This window comes from Vipera ursinii (assembly GCF_947247035.1).
Source record: "Vipera ursinii genome assembly, chromosome: 4".
In the NCBI taxonomy this organism is placed as follows: domain Eukaryota; kingdom Metazoa; phylum Chordata; class Lepidosauria; order Squamata; family Viperidae; genus Vipera; species Vipera ursinii.
Genome location: NC_139514.1, coordinates 18424018 through 18442239, shown reverse-complemented (window position 1 = coordinate 18442239; position 18222 = coordinate 18424018). Strand labels below are relative to the sequence as shown.

The 18222-nt window shown below is 40.7% G+C and overlaps 1 protein-coding gene across 1 annotated transcript; it reads right to left on the bottom strand.

Annotated features, from left to right (window-relative positions):
- Window positions 1–1162: 1162 nt before the first annotated feature.
- On the bottom strand, window positions 1163–16938 carry ACAT1 (acetyl-CoA acetyltransferase 1). The gene is made up of 12 exons (XM_083362834.1): window positions 16773–16938; window positions 13138–13185; window positions 12141–12258; window positions 10757–10852; window positions 10465–10565; window positions 9057–9200; window positions 8638–8788; window positions 7916–8011; window positions 4982–5095; window positions 4158–4222; window positions 3066–3223; window positions 1163–1714 (listed from the first exon to the last, which is right to left on the bottom strand). Exons 1-12 carry the CDS (start codon window positions 16806–16808, stop codon window positions 1594–1596), a joined length of 1248 nt encoding a protein of 415 aa, XP_083218960.1. The 5' UTR covers window positions 16809–16938; the 3' UTR covers window positions 1163–1593.
- Between the last annotated feature and the right edge of the window lie 1284 nt (window positions 16939–18222).

The window sequence follows — 18222 nt, the reverse complement described above, 5'->3', positions numbered from 1 at the left end:
TTATATACCGCCCTTTCCCGAAGGACTCAGGGTGGTTTACAGGGTATTTAAAATCAAACAGTACAAAATACAAAAGTTAAAAAACAATTTAAAAAGATTAAATTATCCCTTAACTAAAAACCTCAGTTAAAAATTCTCAGCCTGGGCCGGAGAGCTGAAAGAGCCAGGTCTTCAGGTCCCGGCAGAATGAACGAAGGTCAGGGGCGGTCCTAAGCTCCATGGGCAGCTGGTTCCAAAGGGCAGGTGCACCCACAGAGAAGGCCCTCCCCCTGGGTGTTATCCGCCGGCAATCTTTTACCGGCGGCACCCTGAGAAGACCCTCCCTGTGTGAGCGCACTGGACGAAGGGAGTTTGATGCTGGCAGGTGTTCCCTCAAATATCCCGGACCCAAGCCATTTAGGGCTTTATAGGTCATCACCAGCACCTTGAATCTTGGCTATTTATAATCAACATCTACCAGATATTTAAAAGTGACTCTACCAAGAATTCAAAAATAGTGTTCCAGCTGTTTAACAATTCAATCTGTGTACTTTCACCCATGAAAATATTTTTCAAGAGGTTGTAGAGTAGCAATACAAAGACCCTGTTTCATATCTCACAGTGGACAGCATGCTGTCTTGAACCCAATTTTAATCTTTCACCAAAAGACTCTTATCAAAGTTTGCTTAACCAAAAGAATATTGTTGTACCTGTTAAAAATTGAAACCCTGCTTCTGCTTTCTTTTGCTATACTGAAACGTATATGAGGATGAACGACCAAAGTAGCTAGGTAACAGTTCATCGCTATTTTTTTATGGGCAATCCTATATAAATCAGATTGGAACTGTGCTGCACAGAAAACATCTCTGGATATAAAATCTTAATTGCTCTTTTAACTCGTTTATAGTTCAATTGCCATCCAACTATTGAATTATTTTTCTAGAATGTGCTTTGCTATTACAAGTTGAAAAGTTTTCCTTTACACTTTCCTCAGTTTCGACTATAAGCAAGTACATACAGGTAAACTTTCAGAAGAGCTGCAATACTTAAGAGTGGCAAAGATTGTTTTTCAATTTTTCAGTTATACTCTAACTTGAAAATGCTAATTTTTAAAAACTTGATACTTAAATAACACAAGCTGTGATTGGCTTAAGTCCCTGAGCCAGAAAAAGAAACCAATTCATTATTGTTGTATGGTAAATATTTATTCAGTAGCCCTTTTTGTTTTGTTTCTGCCAATTGTGGAAACATAATCCAGTATTACTTTTATACTATCTTCCTCCAAACAAGCAGTAGTTTTCTGGGCAAAAATACACATGGTACCCACTGCCCTCATTTTAGGAGGCTAAGGGAGAAGAGCAAAAGAATGCCTACAATTCAGTGATGAGAGCAGGACAATATAAAGTATAAGTATCTAAAGTAGTTACGATATCTGCAGCGTTGGGTGAACATATTTTACTGTCCAAGATATAAAAAAACCACTTTGCATTAAAACATAATAAAAAGACATAATTTCATTTAACAATGGCAGACTGAAATGATCCTCTGTACTGCAGTTCCAATCATGGTTGTAACAGCTATGAATAAGTTGGGCCTTGAGCTTGAGATCAGAACCTATAACTTTTGGATCAGTATTGCAGATGCCCCGCCACCCCCATTGCAAATCCCCGCAAGGCCATGTTCTCCTTGCTTCAAGGCATGAACCATGTGAACAACTATTCTTGCACCAGACATCCTGAAATAGAGAAAAGAAAAGAGTTTCAAGTTGGAATACAGTCTTTGCTTAGCTTTTTCAGCTTATGCTGTGTAAACAGGTGCTGTTATTCAGTTTAAGTACATATTTCCCACAAAGAGTTTAATTCAGTTAGTTCAACCTCCTTTCTCTCACAAGGGTGTTAACAGTGTGTCTTGGGCACCAGGAGGAAAAGATGAGATGCAGGTATGTCAAAAGGAAAGATAGAGGGGGGGAAATAAAGATTACTATGCTAAAGCTATTAAGTCAAAGTTGTAGAATGACAGGGCATAGGAGCCCTGAAATAAAACTGCTTTGTACTGGGTGAGATTACTGCTTTATCTAATGCAGAACTGAATAGTCTGAAAAACAATGATTCTAAGATAATTCATGTATACTGCAACCATGTTCCCAGCCGAGATACACTAGAGTGGGGGTGAAGAACCTACAACTACTAGATTCTTATTATCATCTCAAGTGGCAAGTTCAAAGACTTTTAAGATCAAAGATGCAGTCTAAAAATGTCTGGAAGGTCATAGCTCTCCTACAAAGATCATTCAACTGCTTTTGAGTTCAAAGACAAAGTCTAGCAAGTAATGGTCAATGTTCTTAATATTCTACTAGTTTTCCCAACTGGGAACTTTATTTTCCAATACACCTTGAAATATCTTAGGATATATGCAGCCTGCTACTGTCCAATCTTTTGGGACTACATCTCCCATAATTACTACTTAGTTGTCACTACTGATGGGGGCAAATGCAATTTTGTGGTAGAAACATTTGGAGGCACCAGGTTGCCTAATCTCTAAAAAGATTTTTAAATCTGAGTAATAGTTTGTGAATATTTTCTGTGTAGCATTTTACAATATGCTAAGAACAAGTACGTAATACGAGTTGTACTTCAAATGTTGCTCAGAGATAAATTCAGTATAAGACATGCTAATTGTCACTTACATAAATACACTGCAAGGCTCCCAATACAAACCCAGTGTGGGTCTCTTGTATTAAAGAGTCAGGGAGCTTTTGAGAGAGGCAGGGGACTTCAGGGAGATGGGCAGTTAAAAAATGTGAAATAGATCATGTGATTATATTTTGGGCACTTGACTATAATTTATGAAGTTTTTTGCTGGAAACTGGCATTTCCTTCCAGTTGTTTTTTTTTTCAAAAAGCACTCATTGGCTAAAAAACCACCACAAAAAAGGTTGTAAAATTAGATGCATTCACGTGGTTAACCACTTAAAAACTAGCATGACTTATGACAGGTCAATTACAGTCATATGTTACAAGGTCTACTTATACAGGGATCGGTTATTTCCCACCACCAGTTAATGTTGTGTGTTTTTTTTAACTTACCCAATTGGATGTCCCAAAGAAACTGCTCCTCCGTGAACATTTACCTTCTGTGGATCAATGTCTAGCATTTTAATGTTAGCTAGGACAACAACACTGAATGCTTCATTGATTTCCCACATATTAATATCTTCCTTTTTGAGTCCTGCCTGAGCAAGTACCTGAAAGGAAAAATGCCATTATTTAAAAAATGGTATGTATGTACAGATAACATTTATATTATTTGCTGTAGTACCAGAATTTTATGAGCAGATCATGACATACCCACACAGAAGTAAAAAGCAGAAAAGACAAAACAAACACAACCTCAAAGCTAAAAACACAGATTCTGAAACATAATTACAAGGGGAAAAATAGAATAGCTCTGAGCTATAGAACTATCTATACCATCTATCTAAGCGGAAATCCATTACTTTTTAAAACTAGGCAGTCAGAAGATATCCTCACCCTTGCAAAATTGTAAAGCCAAAATCTATGAGGATATGGTTCAATTACAAGGGAATTCAGGTGGCCCTCACTTAAAAATTGCTCATTTGGCAACTATTCAAACTTACAATGGCACTGAACAAGTGGCATTTATGACCAGTCCTCAAAGTGTCCCAGTGGTCATCTGATCACAGTCAAGGGGCCAGTGACCAGCTTGCCATTACAACTTGGCAGCATCCCGCAGTCCCCATGATCTCTACATTTGTGACCTTCACTGCTGACTTCCAACAAGCAAAGTCAATGGGGAAGCCAGCAGGTCAAAAATGGTGAGCACAAGATGTCTTGAATAACAACAGTGTAGGATTCACTTAACAATGGAAACTTTATTATTTTATTATTATTTATTCCAGTTGTTCAAATACAGTCTGCCATTATTTTCTCCAAAACTTAACCAGAACTAAAATGCAATGGCTCACTCAATTCCAAACCACCAACACAAAGTAGTTAATTCTACATTTTTGTAACTTTTTAGTTTTGTTTTTAAACTTAAGCAGATAATCTACTTGAGAAATTAATTTTAAATTACATTACATTACACTTCTACTGAAGACTAAATGCAGAATTAAATGAGCAACTAAATGAAGGTAGAACAATGGTTGAGAATGTCACCTTAGGAATAGCATGTGCTGGTGCAATGGGAAAATCAATAGGATCAACAGCAGCATCTGCAAAACCTGCAAGAACAGAAACATGAATTAGAAAAGAAATATTTGGTCAAATGTGCTTTGATTACTTTAATATTGAATTTTATTCTGGCAACAATTTCTCTATCGAGCACAATTTCACAGTTCATTCCTTAAAACGGGTCCCCAACCTATGGGCCGCAGGCCAGTACCAGCCTGCAGGCTCTTGGCCAGTAGGCCGCAGAAATGGCTAGCCAGGGCACACACGTGTGGGTGCACATTACCACCCTCCCCACTCGCGCTAGCACTCACGGCCGTTGGCTCATATGTGCGGGCTCGAACAGGAACACTAGTGCTGGGGGGGTGCGCGGCCCATTTGCGCATGCGTGAACGGGTGCTAGCCACCACGGGGGTGCGTGGCTGTGCATGCACATGGCACCAGCACATGTGCAACCACGGCTGCTAGTCCTGCGCCAGTGGGCGTGGCCCCGTTTGCATGCGTGCATGCGCATGCAGTAATTTGGAAGCTGCTCTCCTCTCCAGGTCACAAGCCCGGAAAGGTTGGAGAACTCTGCCTTAAAAGGTACTTTAAAAAGTCCATGCAAGAAAAATGCACTGAAAGCCTCCTCTTTTTTTTTTAAACTTTGGCTTTTGGCAAAATTCCAGTTTGTTGAAACTGCTTGATCAAAAATGGGTCCTACCTAATCTACAGAGAAAACAAAATGAGAAGAAGTCTGTCATCCACCACCAGTCTTACTCAGGGAAATATATACATACGACAATTTCACCAAAGGGAAAGGCAATCCTCACCTACTATTCTTGCCAGTGGCTTCACATTCAGCCTTTTGGCTGCTTCTGAAGTCATCAGTACCAAAGCAGCTGCTCCATCGTTCAGCGTACTAGCATTGGCAGCTGTGACTGTTCCTGAAAAAAATTCATTAGGGAAAAACAATTTACTAGGAAGAAGAATTTAAGCACAATGCATTCTTCTACGATGGTGCTTCCCAAATCTGGGTAAATTAAACAAAATTGGCTAGAGAGAAGTTCCCAGAGGATGGGGGCTCCAGCACAAGTCCGAAAGCTTGGAAGAAAAAACTTCTAGTCCCGATGACCGATCCAGATTGGATCCTGTAACCAAAATTGGGTAAAAGTGGTTTTTCTTTGGGTAGCGACACACAAACCCATTATCCAATCACAGCAGGGGTGTATAAATAAGGGCCTTCTGTTAACTGGCTTTGAGTAATAAAGGAAAAAATTGAGAAGAATTAATAGTGTTATTGATTCCTATGTTAACCGGTGTCCAATGATGGTCATAAAATCTACAGCAGCCTAAATCCAACATAGCTTGGCTTAATCTTAAACAAGCAATCAAGAAATACGCTACAAACTAGCACTCTGCAGAATAGCCATGAAGGCTTTGCAAAAGATATTCAAATACTGGAATCTGTGGCACTCTATGGAAGCTTTGAAGAAGCAAGATAGGAAGATATTGATACAACTGAAATTTGGTATTGGAAAAGACTCTTGAAAATACCATGAACAGCCAAGAAAAAAAACCCTGATCAATCATTGAACAAATCAACCCAGAGTTCTCACTTGGGATACAAATGATCATACGCAAATTATCCTACCGTATTTTCTGGCGTATAAGACGACTTTTTAACCCATGAAAATCTTCTCAAAAGTCAGGGGTCATCTTATAAGCCGGGTGCTGAAACTTTAGGGACAGGGCTGGTTGGAAAACCTGGAGCGGATCTCCCATTTGGTCTGCGCAGGGAAAGCGGGACCAATTGGAGAAGAAGCTGCAGTCTGTGATTTTTTTACAGGCTGGGGTCTGGGCGTCTTTCCTTCTAAAGCTGAAGAGCAGCTGCAGTCTATCCCAACTTGAAAGGCAGGTGGGGAATGCAGCAGCCAGAGCAGCTGCTTAGCTCTAAGGACACATTTGACTCAGGAACTGGGCGGGCTGGCTGAAAAACCTGGAGCGGATCTCCCATTTGGGAAAGCTTTAGAGTGAATTAGGAAAAGTTTAATCCACTTGCACTGTTTTATGTTTACATGTTTGATGACAAACAGCCTTATGTTTATAAGTGACAGTTTTCCTACTAAGTACCTGCATGTCATAAACATTTGAATTAAAATTACCATATTAAAATCAAATCTGATGTTTTTAAATTTTTATTTGGTGTGCGTTGGAAGAGGGGTAGTCTTATACGGTGAGTATAGCCCAAACCCTATAATTTAACAGGAAATGTAGGGGGTCGTCTTATACGCCCAGTCGTCTTATACGCCAGAAAATACGGTACTTTGGACACATTATGTAAAGACCCAGCTCTCTCTTGAAGATGCTAATGCTGGGAAAGATGGAAGGTCTTGTAAGGAAAGAGGAGGAAGAGAATAATCAACAACAAGGTGGACGGATTGTGAGGGATAGAAGCAGTCAGATTTTCAAAAGTAGCTGTGGTCCTGCAAACAAATTTCACACCACCTCCCTCAGGCAATCATCCACTTCCTCAGAACTGTACCCATAGACATTCAAGAGGGCATCCCAGCTGCCTGACCAAGGATGTGCTAACATCCAGAGGCAACCTCATCTCACCTAATCTTTTGATCTCGGAAAAGCAAAAGCTAAGACAAACTGAGATTGATGAAAGCAAACATCCCACAGACAAGGAAGCAGAGGCAACATCTGGATATTGGCAGCTATCACAAGCAAACGAGAGAACTTTCATTCAACTGCCAGGACCACAAGCTATGGGGAGCAGCATATCCTGAAGAGAGTTGAGCTTGCAGCTTTGCCAAGAGTTTAGTAGCAACTAGAAAAAGGAACAACCACACTGAAGCAGCACCTCATCCGAAATATTGCGTGAATGTTAATACTGCTACTTCATAGATTTTGAGACTTTAGCTTAAACTATTAAAAAAATAGCATTAAAGGACTAACTATTAAAGACATGGCACCGTCCAAAGCCTAGAAGGGTGGTGTTGACCTAGAGCAGCGGTGGCGAACCTATGGCATGTGTGCCAGAGACGGCATTCAGAGGCCTCTCTGTGGGCACGCGCACCATCGCCCGACCCGCCTCCCCCCCTCCTGCAGCCTCCTCCTCACTAGCAGCCCCCCGGAGAAGTCTCGCCCTGAGCACAGCCCACGTGGAGCAGCACAGCCAAGGACATGGCATCTGGGCAGCGGGGAAAAGACTGCCCTCGTGCCCCTTTGCACGCAGATTTGAGGAAGGCGTGTGTTGCAGTAAAATATTCTGCTTTATTTGCTACATTGTGGCGTATCCAGTCCTTGGAGAACAAAGAACCCTCATATGGACTCAATTTAAGTTGTGATGAGTGCACCATTGAGAGACTTGGTTAGGGATAGAGCATCATGGAGAAGATTTATCAATATCAGACCTGGGCATTTTGCAGCCCGCAGACAGTCCTGGTCTGGCCCAGTGTTGGGGGCAAGGATTAGGAGCCACATGAATGGAGAGCAGGGCAGCAGTGCAGGAGTGGCAGTGGGCCGGCAGGGCAGTGGCGGCAAAGGGCAGGGCAGTAGCCCTCCCAACAATCCCATTCTCTCCTGTGGCCACTTGGGAAAAATTAATTGCCCACCCCAATCTCTATGCTCACTTTGAATGGAAAATGATCTGACGCCACATACTTAATCAATCAGAAATGCAGGTATATAAAATTAAAATGCAATTAATCAAATCTGAAATAAATTTTAGCACATTAAAAATGGACATCAAATCTTACCATTTTCTTTTTGGAAAACCGCCTTCAATTTTGGAACTTTACTAAAGTCAACACGCTTATATTCCTCATCTTCTTTAACCTCTGTGTCTGGTTTTCCTAAAGTAAGATTCTGATTAGTAAAAAAAAGATTTGAAATGTTGACCTCAAAAGTCCAATCCAGCACTGCAAAGTGCTGTCAGTGAGCTGCTGGGTTTTAAAATTTTCTTATTTTTCCAAAGGACAGCTGAACATACAAGGATCTTTTGCGCCATCTCGTTTCTTGCACTTTCCATTTCATGTTCCATTGCTCTAGCTAGCACAGGGGTAAGGCAACCTCGGCTCTTTTATGACTCATGGACTTCAACTCCCAGAATTCCTGAGCCAGGTGGCTCAGGAATTCTGGGAGTTGAAGTCCATGAGTCATAAAAGAGCCGAGGTTGCCTACCCCTGAGCTAGCATGAGTGGATTGATTTAGATCAAGGCACTGAAATCATCCATAGAAAATTCTGATTTAAATTACGTTTTACTTATAATTCTTCAAATATTTATTAATGCTGGAGATCAGTCAAATAAGTCAATTAACTGCATTGAAGATAATTTAAAAAACAGTTAAGAAAAACAATTAAAGTCCTCTTATCCATTCTACCTCTCTACTCTACTGGATTTCACATTCGGAAAATGAAGCATGCCACGTGTCAAAACAATTTAAAGTGGAGAAGGTATTGCATATTAATCCATACTACCTTTCTGAGAAACAGTAACAGGCACAATTTCCTTTGCAAATATGCCAGAATTCCAACCTTCCTTGCTTTGGGTATAGGACTTTATAGCGTAAGTATCTTGATCTTCCCGTGAGATAGAAAATTTCTTAGCAGTATTCTCAGCACAATTACCCTGGGGACAATGAAAAAAGTAGGAAAGATACACTTTGTAGAGATCATTTATATATCCCATGCTTCATATAAATCACTTTTATAGTGCATGTTGCTTTCTGGGCAAGGTACCGTTCTATAAGATGCAGTTCTGCCCAACCATACTCTGGGCCAGCAGGATTGGGAAAAACCACTGCAGATAAAGTATAGTAACTTCTTTTTATTCAAAAAAGATTCAAAAGTATTTAAAAGTTTAAAATGAAATATAGCCGCAAGACATTAGCTCTTACCATGTGGATCTTGTTGTAAACATCCGTCAAGCCATCTTTGACAATCAAATCTTCAAGCTTTACTCCTCCATAAGGGGTTGTTCCTCTGGTCATTGTGTAGGGGACATTTGACATGCTTTCCATCCCACCAGCTACCATCACATCCTGTTCAGAAAATTTTACAGTTGCTTACTACGCATACATGCATACACATACACACACACACACACACACACACACACACGCACGGGTGTAACAATGTGAAAAAAGATACTTGGAACTGAATCCAGTGGTACACTTCCACCACCAGAAATGTTTCCAATACACAGCAGAAAGGGGAAACACACCACTTCCAGATTACTCCAGAGATCCCTCAACCTTATGCAGAAGATTTTGAGGATGCTGAAATTGAAAAGGACCTAAATAAAGAGCCCACTGCACTAACAGAAGTCTACGAGTGCAAGGAAGGATTTAAGTTTTATATCTCCTTGCGGGCAAAAACTGGAAGACATATATTAAAATTATCAGTGTGCATGCATGTATACATGTAAACAAATGTTAAGACTTATTTTATTTTACTGCAACACTTTGAAAAAACAATAAAACAATACACAAAAACAGTGTAGCAAAATAAAAAACAGAAGTACCAAATGAACAGAAAAAAAATCTAAAAATCACTTAAACATATAAAATGGTAATTTATCAACAAAGTATCAAATTGTACATAAAATGTTGTCAGTTCTTGTAAATTCTGAAATGCCAAAATATTTTTCATTATTTGATTAGTTATAAAAATAGCCTTTCCAAAAAAGGATAAATTACACATTTTTAAAAATTCAGTCACCAACATATGGTGTAGAAGCACTATTCCCAACACCACACTGGAAGTCAGCGTGCCACAACACTTGTTATGGATGGCTCGTCTGAGTTTTTGTAATGTTTCACAGTAGACTTCTGAATTGATGGTCAAACCATGCTCTATGAACTTCACTAGCAGTACTCCTTTGGTGTCTTCACATACATTTGGTGGGATTTTCTATGGCACTACTTCCGGTGTGGTGTTGGTTCACAATAATGCTCACCCACACACTGCTAGACGCACCCAAGAACTTTTGAAGCAGTTCCGTTGGGATGTTTTTGATCACCCACCCCCCTCCCCCATAGCCCAGATTTGGTGCCGAGCAACTACTCCTAAGGAATAAATTAAATTATATAAATTAAATTAATAAATAAATAAATAAAATAAATTTCAAATCTTGTAAGACATTATGACAAGTGCCTCAATTTGAATGGCAATTATGTTGAAAAGTAATGTAATGTTAATTAAAAGTTCCGTATCTGCGAGTGTCTGTCATTGATAACCAAATGGAGGTTTATTTTCAAATTGCCCTCGTATATCCACAAATCCTGAAAGTATACAATATCCTACCTGACTCCCACACATCAAACTCTGGGCTGACATCATAATAGATTTCATTCCAGAAGCACAAACTTTGTTGACAGTTGTGCAAGGAGTAGAAACTGGTAAGCCTGTGTTAAATAAAAATAAAGAAGACAATAATAAAAAGAACTGCAAGCAAAATGCAAATATATCACGAGAATGTCTCCTTTTTTAGCATATACAAATGGACATTGGAAAACTACTTAACTTCATCTAAAAAGTTTTTAATTCTTGAAATAAATCTGATATATATATCAAATAATAAAAAAAAAATTAGTACCGGCACCAAGGGTCGCTTGTCTTGCAGGAGCCTGTCCTTCTCCGGCTTGGATAACATTTCCCATGTATACTTCCTTCACTTCTTGAGAAGGGATACCTAATAACAATCAGAGAAATATTTATAATTATGAAAGGGATAGCCTTGTAACATAAATCCAATAAAGATTCAAAATTAATTCTCTACACCTGTAACCTGTGTTTCCTCAGGAAACAGGATATGCAAAATTCAGCTATTCAAGGGTAGAAGCTTCCAGAAAAACTCCCTCTGAAAGATATTAAGCATCTGTACAACTGCATTCACCTGAATGCAGCTAGAGGAGTCTTCTGCTATCTAAAGCTCTGTTAAGAAAGCTTGGTTCAAAACTAAAAATTCAATGCACTGACATTCATATTTCTTTCTTACCTTTCAGATAAACACAGGGAGGTCAAGACTGATTCTTCCCCTTCAAGTAAACCAACTATTTTATATAATCCAGAAAAAAAAGTGAGAAAAAAGGAAGGAATCTAGGAGCACATACTAAAGTATATACAGTTACAACTGCTATCTTTGGTGTTGCTACCGGTAAAATTGATAAGATTTTTTAAGGATAATTGTATTGAATTTTTAAAGAAAAAACAAGAATAATTAAGAGAGAAAGAAAAGCAAAGAGCAAAGAAAGTCAAAAATGCAGAAACAAACAAAAAGAAATATAAAGAAATTACTTTTGACTTTCTTCTACAACAATTATAAATTTAAATTGACCTTACTCTGTTACAGTTTATAGGTAGTCTTTGACTTTCCACTGGTCGCTTAGTGACCAGTCAAAAATTGCAATGGACTCCAAAAATGGTACTTGCAACCCGAACTTGAAGTTTTGACAGCTGCCCCACTCCTCCCACTAGCATGTTACATTACTGCATTTTGGGTGCTTGGCAATCAGCCTGCATTAATGACTGTTTGCAACAATGGCCACATGACTGTGATTTCGGATTTTGCCAGAAACCAGAATTTACTTCTGGCAAAAAAATGTACCATAGTAAAGAATGGGTTTGCTTACTGACTAACAATCGCTTAACCACCACCACAAAAAGGTCATAAAATTAGGCACAGTCACATGATAGCCCACTAACTACCATCATAACTTACGATCATAACTGTGGGGTCAATTGCGGTCATAAGTCAAGGACTACCTGCAACTTTGTTTCTGCCATTATCATAATTTCACTTTTTCTGTTTCACACAATAAGTACAGAATGGGTTTCTAATCAATGTTAAATTAATTAATGTCTTTCCTCTAATCAAAACTATCCATTTCACCATCTCAACTAGCTCCATCATTTTCACTGGTAAAAATCAGGAAGATTAAATAATGGGAATAAAGCAAGACTAGAGCTTCTTTACGTACCTGCTTTTTCTATTGCTCCTTTAATTGCAATGGAGCCAAGGCTAGTGGCTGGCAGTGGGAAAAGGGAACCTTGGAAAGATCCTATTGGTGTCCGGACAGCACTTACAATAACTACCTCCTGATAAGCAAAAGCACTACATCAGTTTAACTAAAAAAGTGATTTCAGAATAATGCTTTAGATTCTAAGAATATTCAGTGCATACTGTTGGTTACAGAAGCAATACAACTCTATGTATTCAAATGCAAACATTAACTTCTCAGCAAAATTATAGCTGTTAAACAACCTAAACCCTAGAATAGAAAGCTTCCCTTTTTGTAAGTCTGCCTCAATTAATTCTCCCAAGAAAGCAGAACTCTTGAAACTTACATTGTCTCAACAGGAACTGTTAGTGGAAGGTACTGATAGCAGGAGAGTAAGGCAGGATCTGAGGATTTCCCGCATGAAACGTTACATTAAATGAACTCTTTCAAACCCCACCACAAATGTCCATCCAGCCAGCTTGAACTGAACCAATGCATAGGTGTTAAGTTGTTGTGGGAAAGAACCAATAAGGCGCTGTTCTCAAGGCTGTCAGGTTTCTCTGTGGCTTCTCCCCATTCGACTGGAGATAAGGTAGATGGCTGGAGGCACATTCCTTTCACACCCCAAAGTAAGATACTTCAAAGAGGATAGAACAAAGCAGAGGAAATACAGAAGACCCCTAGGTCGGTCCTCCCCAATAGAATGGCAGAACCCAAAAATAAAAGCATAAGAAAGAAATACATTGAGGGTCTGATACTTTTGCTCTTTTGCGAGAAGGTCAAAAAGCATAATAATTTAAATGTATTAATAGCTTGAAGGATTAAAAAAAGCAAACTTTTTATGACAATATATGTGGGTCAAATTATAAGTAGTCTAGACTTCCTGTAGTAGCAAAAGCATCTGTAACATTATGTCTTTATAAAATAAGTATAGTTTGGAGCCACTATTCCATGATATTATTTTAGCAATACTCACATTTAAACCACGTTGTGCTGAGTAGCTTCGGCTTGAAAATCTTAATGCCTGCAAAAGAGATTACAGCATTTATTGTAACATGGCATAACTTGCAGAACAAAAAGATTAAGTCTATACTACTGTCAGCCTTTTTTGGACTAAAGAGCATCCAGAAAGATATTGGGCTACTGAATCAGTGATACGTAAACTGTTACACAGTTGTTGTTAAGATATATAATGCTTTGTAATATAAAATGCATAGAAATCCATAAGCAGGCATCAAAGAGGCAGGGGATATAGAGTAGGAAACATGAACAAAGTTGTTACAATGAAAGTCATTCATTAATACATTAAAATTTCCTACACTTGGGTAAAGTAGCCCAAAATGACAGTAAAGCAGAGGATGAACATATACACTATTTGTCCCACAGCTACTGATGCTCATTTTCCCCGCCCTCACCCTCTGTAAGGCTAGAATTTTTATTGACCTCTGCTTTGCCATCCCCTAGGGTTGTATCTAATTCTAGGTATGTCACACTATGTCCACGCAGGCCCTCTTAGTTCTGGTTGGTTCTTTTGGCCTGTGAGCTACACAGCTAATTGTCAGGAATCCAGTGTGTTTCATTAGACCTTGCACAGCAGCTTGATTTCTCAACTTGACCTTAATGGAAGAATGCTGTTTTTGTTATTTTCCTTACAATATCCTGATACACTATCTGTTCTTGTTGACCTTTCACCCATTTCTTCCAACTTGATACCTTTGTCTGGACTTAGCACTTATTTTGTACTTGTCCATTGATCAAATCTTGTTATTTACAGGTTCTTTTTGTGTGCGAGCTTCCGTGGTTCTGTGTGATCTTTCCTAACCCTGCATCACAAATTCCAAAAGTTTTCAACCTATTCACATATTAAAACAGATACCTGTAGGATTGCCACATAAATACAAATCTTAGATTCTTATCAGCTAAGCAACCATTGCTGTAAAATGGCAAAAATGTCCTTGAGTGTTGCCTAGATGGATGAATGCTGCTTATTTATCCTATTGTCACTCTGTTATTTAAAACTTAGAGGCTTGTTCTGTGTCTTAGTTTATTTGAACTGTTTTGCCATAGCAAACATTTCAGCACCAAGGGTTTACTGATTAATTTTTTATCTGTTTGCATAGAAATGATAAACACAAGAGTCCTATTCATAAATGATCCCAGATATAGAAACAGAACCACAACAGCAGCAATTTTGAGAACTACCAAGACAAGAAATAGAGAACACCTCTTACCAAAAAGGGGAGGTGTCATGTCTCATTAATATACCGTGCACATGGGACCACCATATGAGATTACTGCCTTTTTTATTACAAGAGTGGAAGCAATGAGCACTATATACTTGTCATTTAAGAAAGCACCTCAAGCCAATCTTATTTTTCTTTAAACAGCTGAATCAGAAGCTAAGAAACAAGTTCAGTCTTCTCCTAACATAAATACTATATGCTGCACACACTTTCCTCAAACAGAACTTGTTCCATTTAAAAAAAAATAAAGCATGCTAAATATGTGCTCTCTAACATCACAGTCAATCCAAACAGACTGTGGAAGAAGCAAAAGATTGCCCCTTTGTTCTCTTCTCTTCCTCCTTATTTCCACCAGTCACTTTGTGGAACATTTATATTTTTCCAATAATATATCACCAGTCTTGGATTCCAATTGCTTTGTGAAAGACATTTTCTCCTCCTCCTGAAATCTGAATTTATAAATCACTTCAGCAAAAGCATTGATGCATTTGAACTTTGGTGCTGGAAAAGACTTCTGAGAATACTGTGGACTACCAAATATAAAGGTAAAGGTAAAGGTTCCCCCGCACATGTGTGCTAGTCGTTTCCAACTCTAGGGGCCGGTGCTCATCTCCGTTTCAAAGCCGAAGAGCCAGCACTTGTCCGAGGACGTCTCCGTGGTCATGTGGCCGGCATGACTAGACGCCAAAGGCGCACGGAACGCTGTTACCTTCCCACCGTAGTGGTCCCTATTTTTCTACTTGCATTTTTACGTGCTTTGGAACTGCTAGGTTGGCAGAAGCTGGGACGAGTAACAGGCGCTCACTCTGCTACGCGGCACTCAGAATTCGACCCGACAAACTGCCGACCATCTGATCAACAAGCTCAGCGTCCCAACCCACTGAGCCACTGCATCCCCAACCACACACACACACACACACACACACACACACATATATATGTGTGTGTGTGGTTGGGGATATATATATATATATATATATATATATATATATATATATATATATATATATATATATATATATATATATATATATATATATATATATATATATATATATAAATAAACCAATGTATCATTGAACAAATCAACCCAAAGTTTTTGCCTGAGACCCAAATTTGCAGGCTCAAGTTATCTTACTTTGGATCCATTATGCAAACCCCTTCTTTCTCTGGAAGAGGCTGGGAAAGGTGGAAGGAAAGAGAAGAGGATGACCACAGCAAGGTGGTCGAACTGGAGAGTGGCCCTTTGCTAGAAAGTATGGGCGAGGGATAGATCCTCATGGAGCAAAATCGATCTATCTGATTCGCTAGGTGTTGAAAACATTTTGGTGGCACATTAATCAATCAACCAGCCAACCAAGTTCAGCAGAGACATCAGGTTTGGACACGCGCCTTGTCCCAAGCCCCCCCCCGTCCAAGAAATTTATTTCGTTGTCGTTGTCAAAGCAAGTCACGCTTTGCTTTGCTCTCCCATCAACGTGAAAGCGGGCAGATTCCCTGCTCCTTAAATGCAAGAGACCCGCTTCCATCCCTCCGGCAGACAAACGAGTCCAGAGGTTGCACACCTTACATACCGCGCAGGGAGGCGTCCAGTAAGGAACCCACCCCACACCTCTTCTTCCTCCGGCCAGCAGGGTTTTAGACAGACTTGCAGGGGTCTTCAAACTTGGCCCTTTTTATGTTCCCTCCGTCCAGTGCGCTCCCACAGAGAGGGCCTCCTCAGGGTGCCTCCGATCAAGGAATGTCGATTGGTGGCCCCCAGGGGGAGAGCGTTCTCTGTGGGCGCGCCAGACCTATGGAACCGCTTGCCGGCTGGGCTCCAGACGGCCCCCGACCTTCGCTCCTTCCGGCGCGATCTCAAAACCTTTCTTTTTGAACAAGCTGGCCTGGTCTGATGGGTTGGGGTTGGGTTTTTATAATCGGTTTTAACTTCAATATGTATTAATTTATTACGGGCATTGTTGTTTAATTACTTTTTAATTTTTGTATCCGGTTTTTTATTATGTATTGCCCTGTTCACCGTCCTGAGTCCTTCGGGAGAAGGGCGGTATACAAATTAAATTATTAAATTAAATTAAATTAAATTAAATTAAATTAAATTAAATTAAATTAAATTAAATTAAATTAAATTAAATTTCCCAGAATTCTTCTGCCAGCGTGACTGGCTGAGGAATTCTGGGAGTTGAAGTCCACAAGTCATTAAAAAGGGCCAAGTTTGAAGACCCCTGAGTTAGAGGCAGGATGGCGTGGCGGTCAACGACGAGGGAGGGAGGGGCCGCCCCAAACCTGTCACGACCCAAACAGGCTTCTCGGGGGGAAAGACTCCAAGTATCCGGGTCTCCTCGCTACGTCACGGGCCGCTACTCACCAGAAGGGGCTTCGCTACCTGCCGGCCGCACTGCATCCCGGCGCCGACTTCAACCACCTCACCAACTGGAACCCGAAGGGAGAAGCTCCGCCGTCACCTTCACCAGGCACGACCGCCACGCCTCCTAGCCCGGCCAACGGGAAGGCGGAGAGGACGGCCGTCTCCGTCCAATCGCCCTCCCTTCGAAGCCACGATCCTGAGGCGTCATCATTGGAGGCGCGCGAGAAAAGGGCGGGCGGTAGAAGAGAGCCAGCCTGTGGAAAGCGGCGGGAGCTAGTGACGTCAGACCACTGTAGAAGTAGGAAATTGAAGAAAGCCGTGCAGGATTAAAACAAAAAAAAAAGATTAAAGTTGCTATGATTACAAGAGACAATGTGGCTGGACTACGTGGATTGTGTAAACCAGGGGTCTTCAAACTTGGCCCTTTTATGACTTGTGGACTTCAACTCCCAGAATTCCTCAGCCAGCTTTGCTGGCTGAGGAATTCTGGGAGTTGAAGTCCACAAGTCATAAAAGGGCCAAGTTTGAAGACCCCTGGTGTAAACCTAACACCGTTTCTTTCAAACGTGGTGACCTTATGTTCATCAACTCCCAGAATTGCCCAGCCAGTATGCCAAATGTGAAAATCACCAGTCTTAACAGATTCTGAAGGATCCAGGTGTAGGTCAATGCTGAATAGAACGGGGATGATCTCCGCATCTCACATCTTGTCCCTATTGCTAAGTAAAAGCTCTGCCTCTAGTCCTGCCTTAGACATAAATCCAGTTGCGTGACCTTGAGCTTGTTCCTCTCTCTTGAGTCGTGGGAAACTGGCAAATCACTTCCCCCCCAAAAAACTTTGCCAAAGAAACTGCAGAGACTTGTCCAAGCAGTCACAGGAGTCAACTCTGATGTAAAGGCAGGTACCCACGCGCAAGTAAAAATATTCTGTGCCTCTTCTTAGATTAGCACAAACCTGTCAGCATAACATATTGTGGGAAGAATCCAGAGAAAGAAATATTTGGGGGAATATTAAAAAGGCAGAATATATTTCTCCAAAGGAATAATGGAGAAGATCTTTAAAAAGGCAGAAATGTCTTCCCGCCCTTCCCCCAGCCAGAAAACTCAACAGAAACCAACAATATGGATTCTGATTGCCAATCTGAGTCTGTGGCATTTGTTTCAGTCCTTGCTGTTATTGAAAGAAAAACAGTGGCGTAGCGTGGGGGGTGCAGGGGGGGCCGGCCGCAACATCTGGGGGGGGCGCCCATTAAGCTCGCCGGAGGGGGACGATTCTGCTTCACCGAGGGTCGGAGGAGCGAGCGAGCGAGCGGAGCGTAGAAAGCAACCGCATTCGCTGCGCCCAGCCAGAGTGGGATCCCGTCCTCTCGCGGCTGCGGATTGCTTCCTTTCTCGGGTGGGGGTGGGGAGGCTTGGCGGCGTCTCGCCTCCCTCTCTTTCTCCTGCCGCG

What these genes read in the sequence shown, in the direction of transcription:
- ACAT1 (XM_083362834.1), bottom strand. Translation starts at nt 16,808, where the DNA reads ATGCAGTGCGGCCGGCAGGTAGCGAAGCCCCTTCTG. An exon ending in TGTTACTGTTTCTCAGAAAG is followed by an intron (nt 8,012 to 8,637) that starts GTAGTATGGATT and finishes ATCTTACTTTAG; the next exon opens with GAAAACCAGACACAGAGGTT. An exon ending in GGTTTTCCAAAAAGAAAATG is followed by an intron (nt 5,096 to 7,915) that starts GTAAGATTTGAT and finishes AATTTTTTTCAG; the next exon opens with GAACAGTCACAGCTGCCAAT.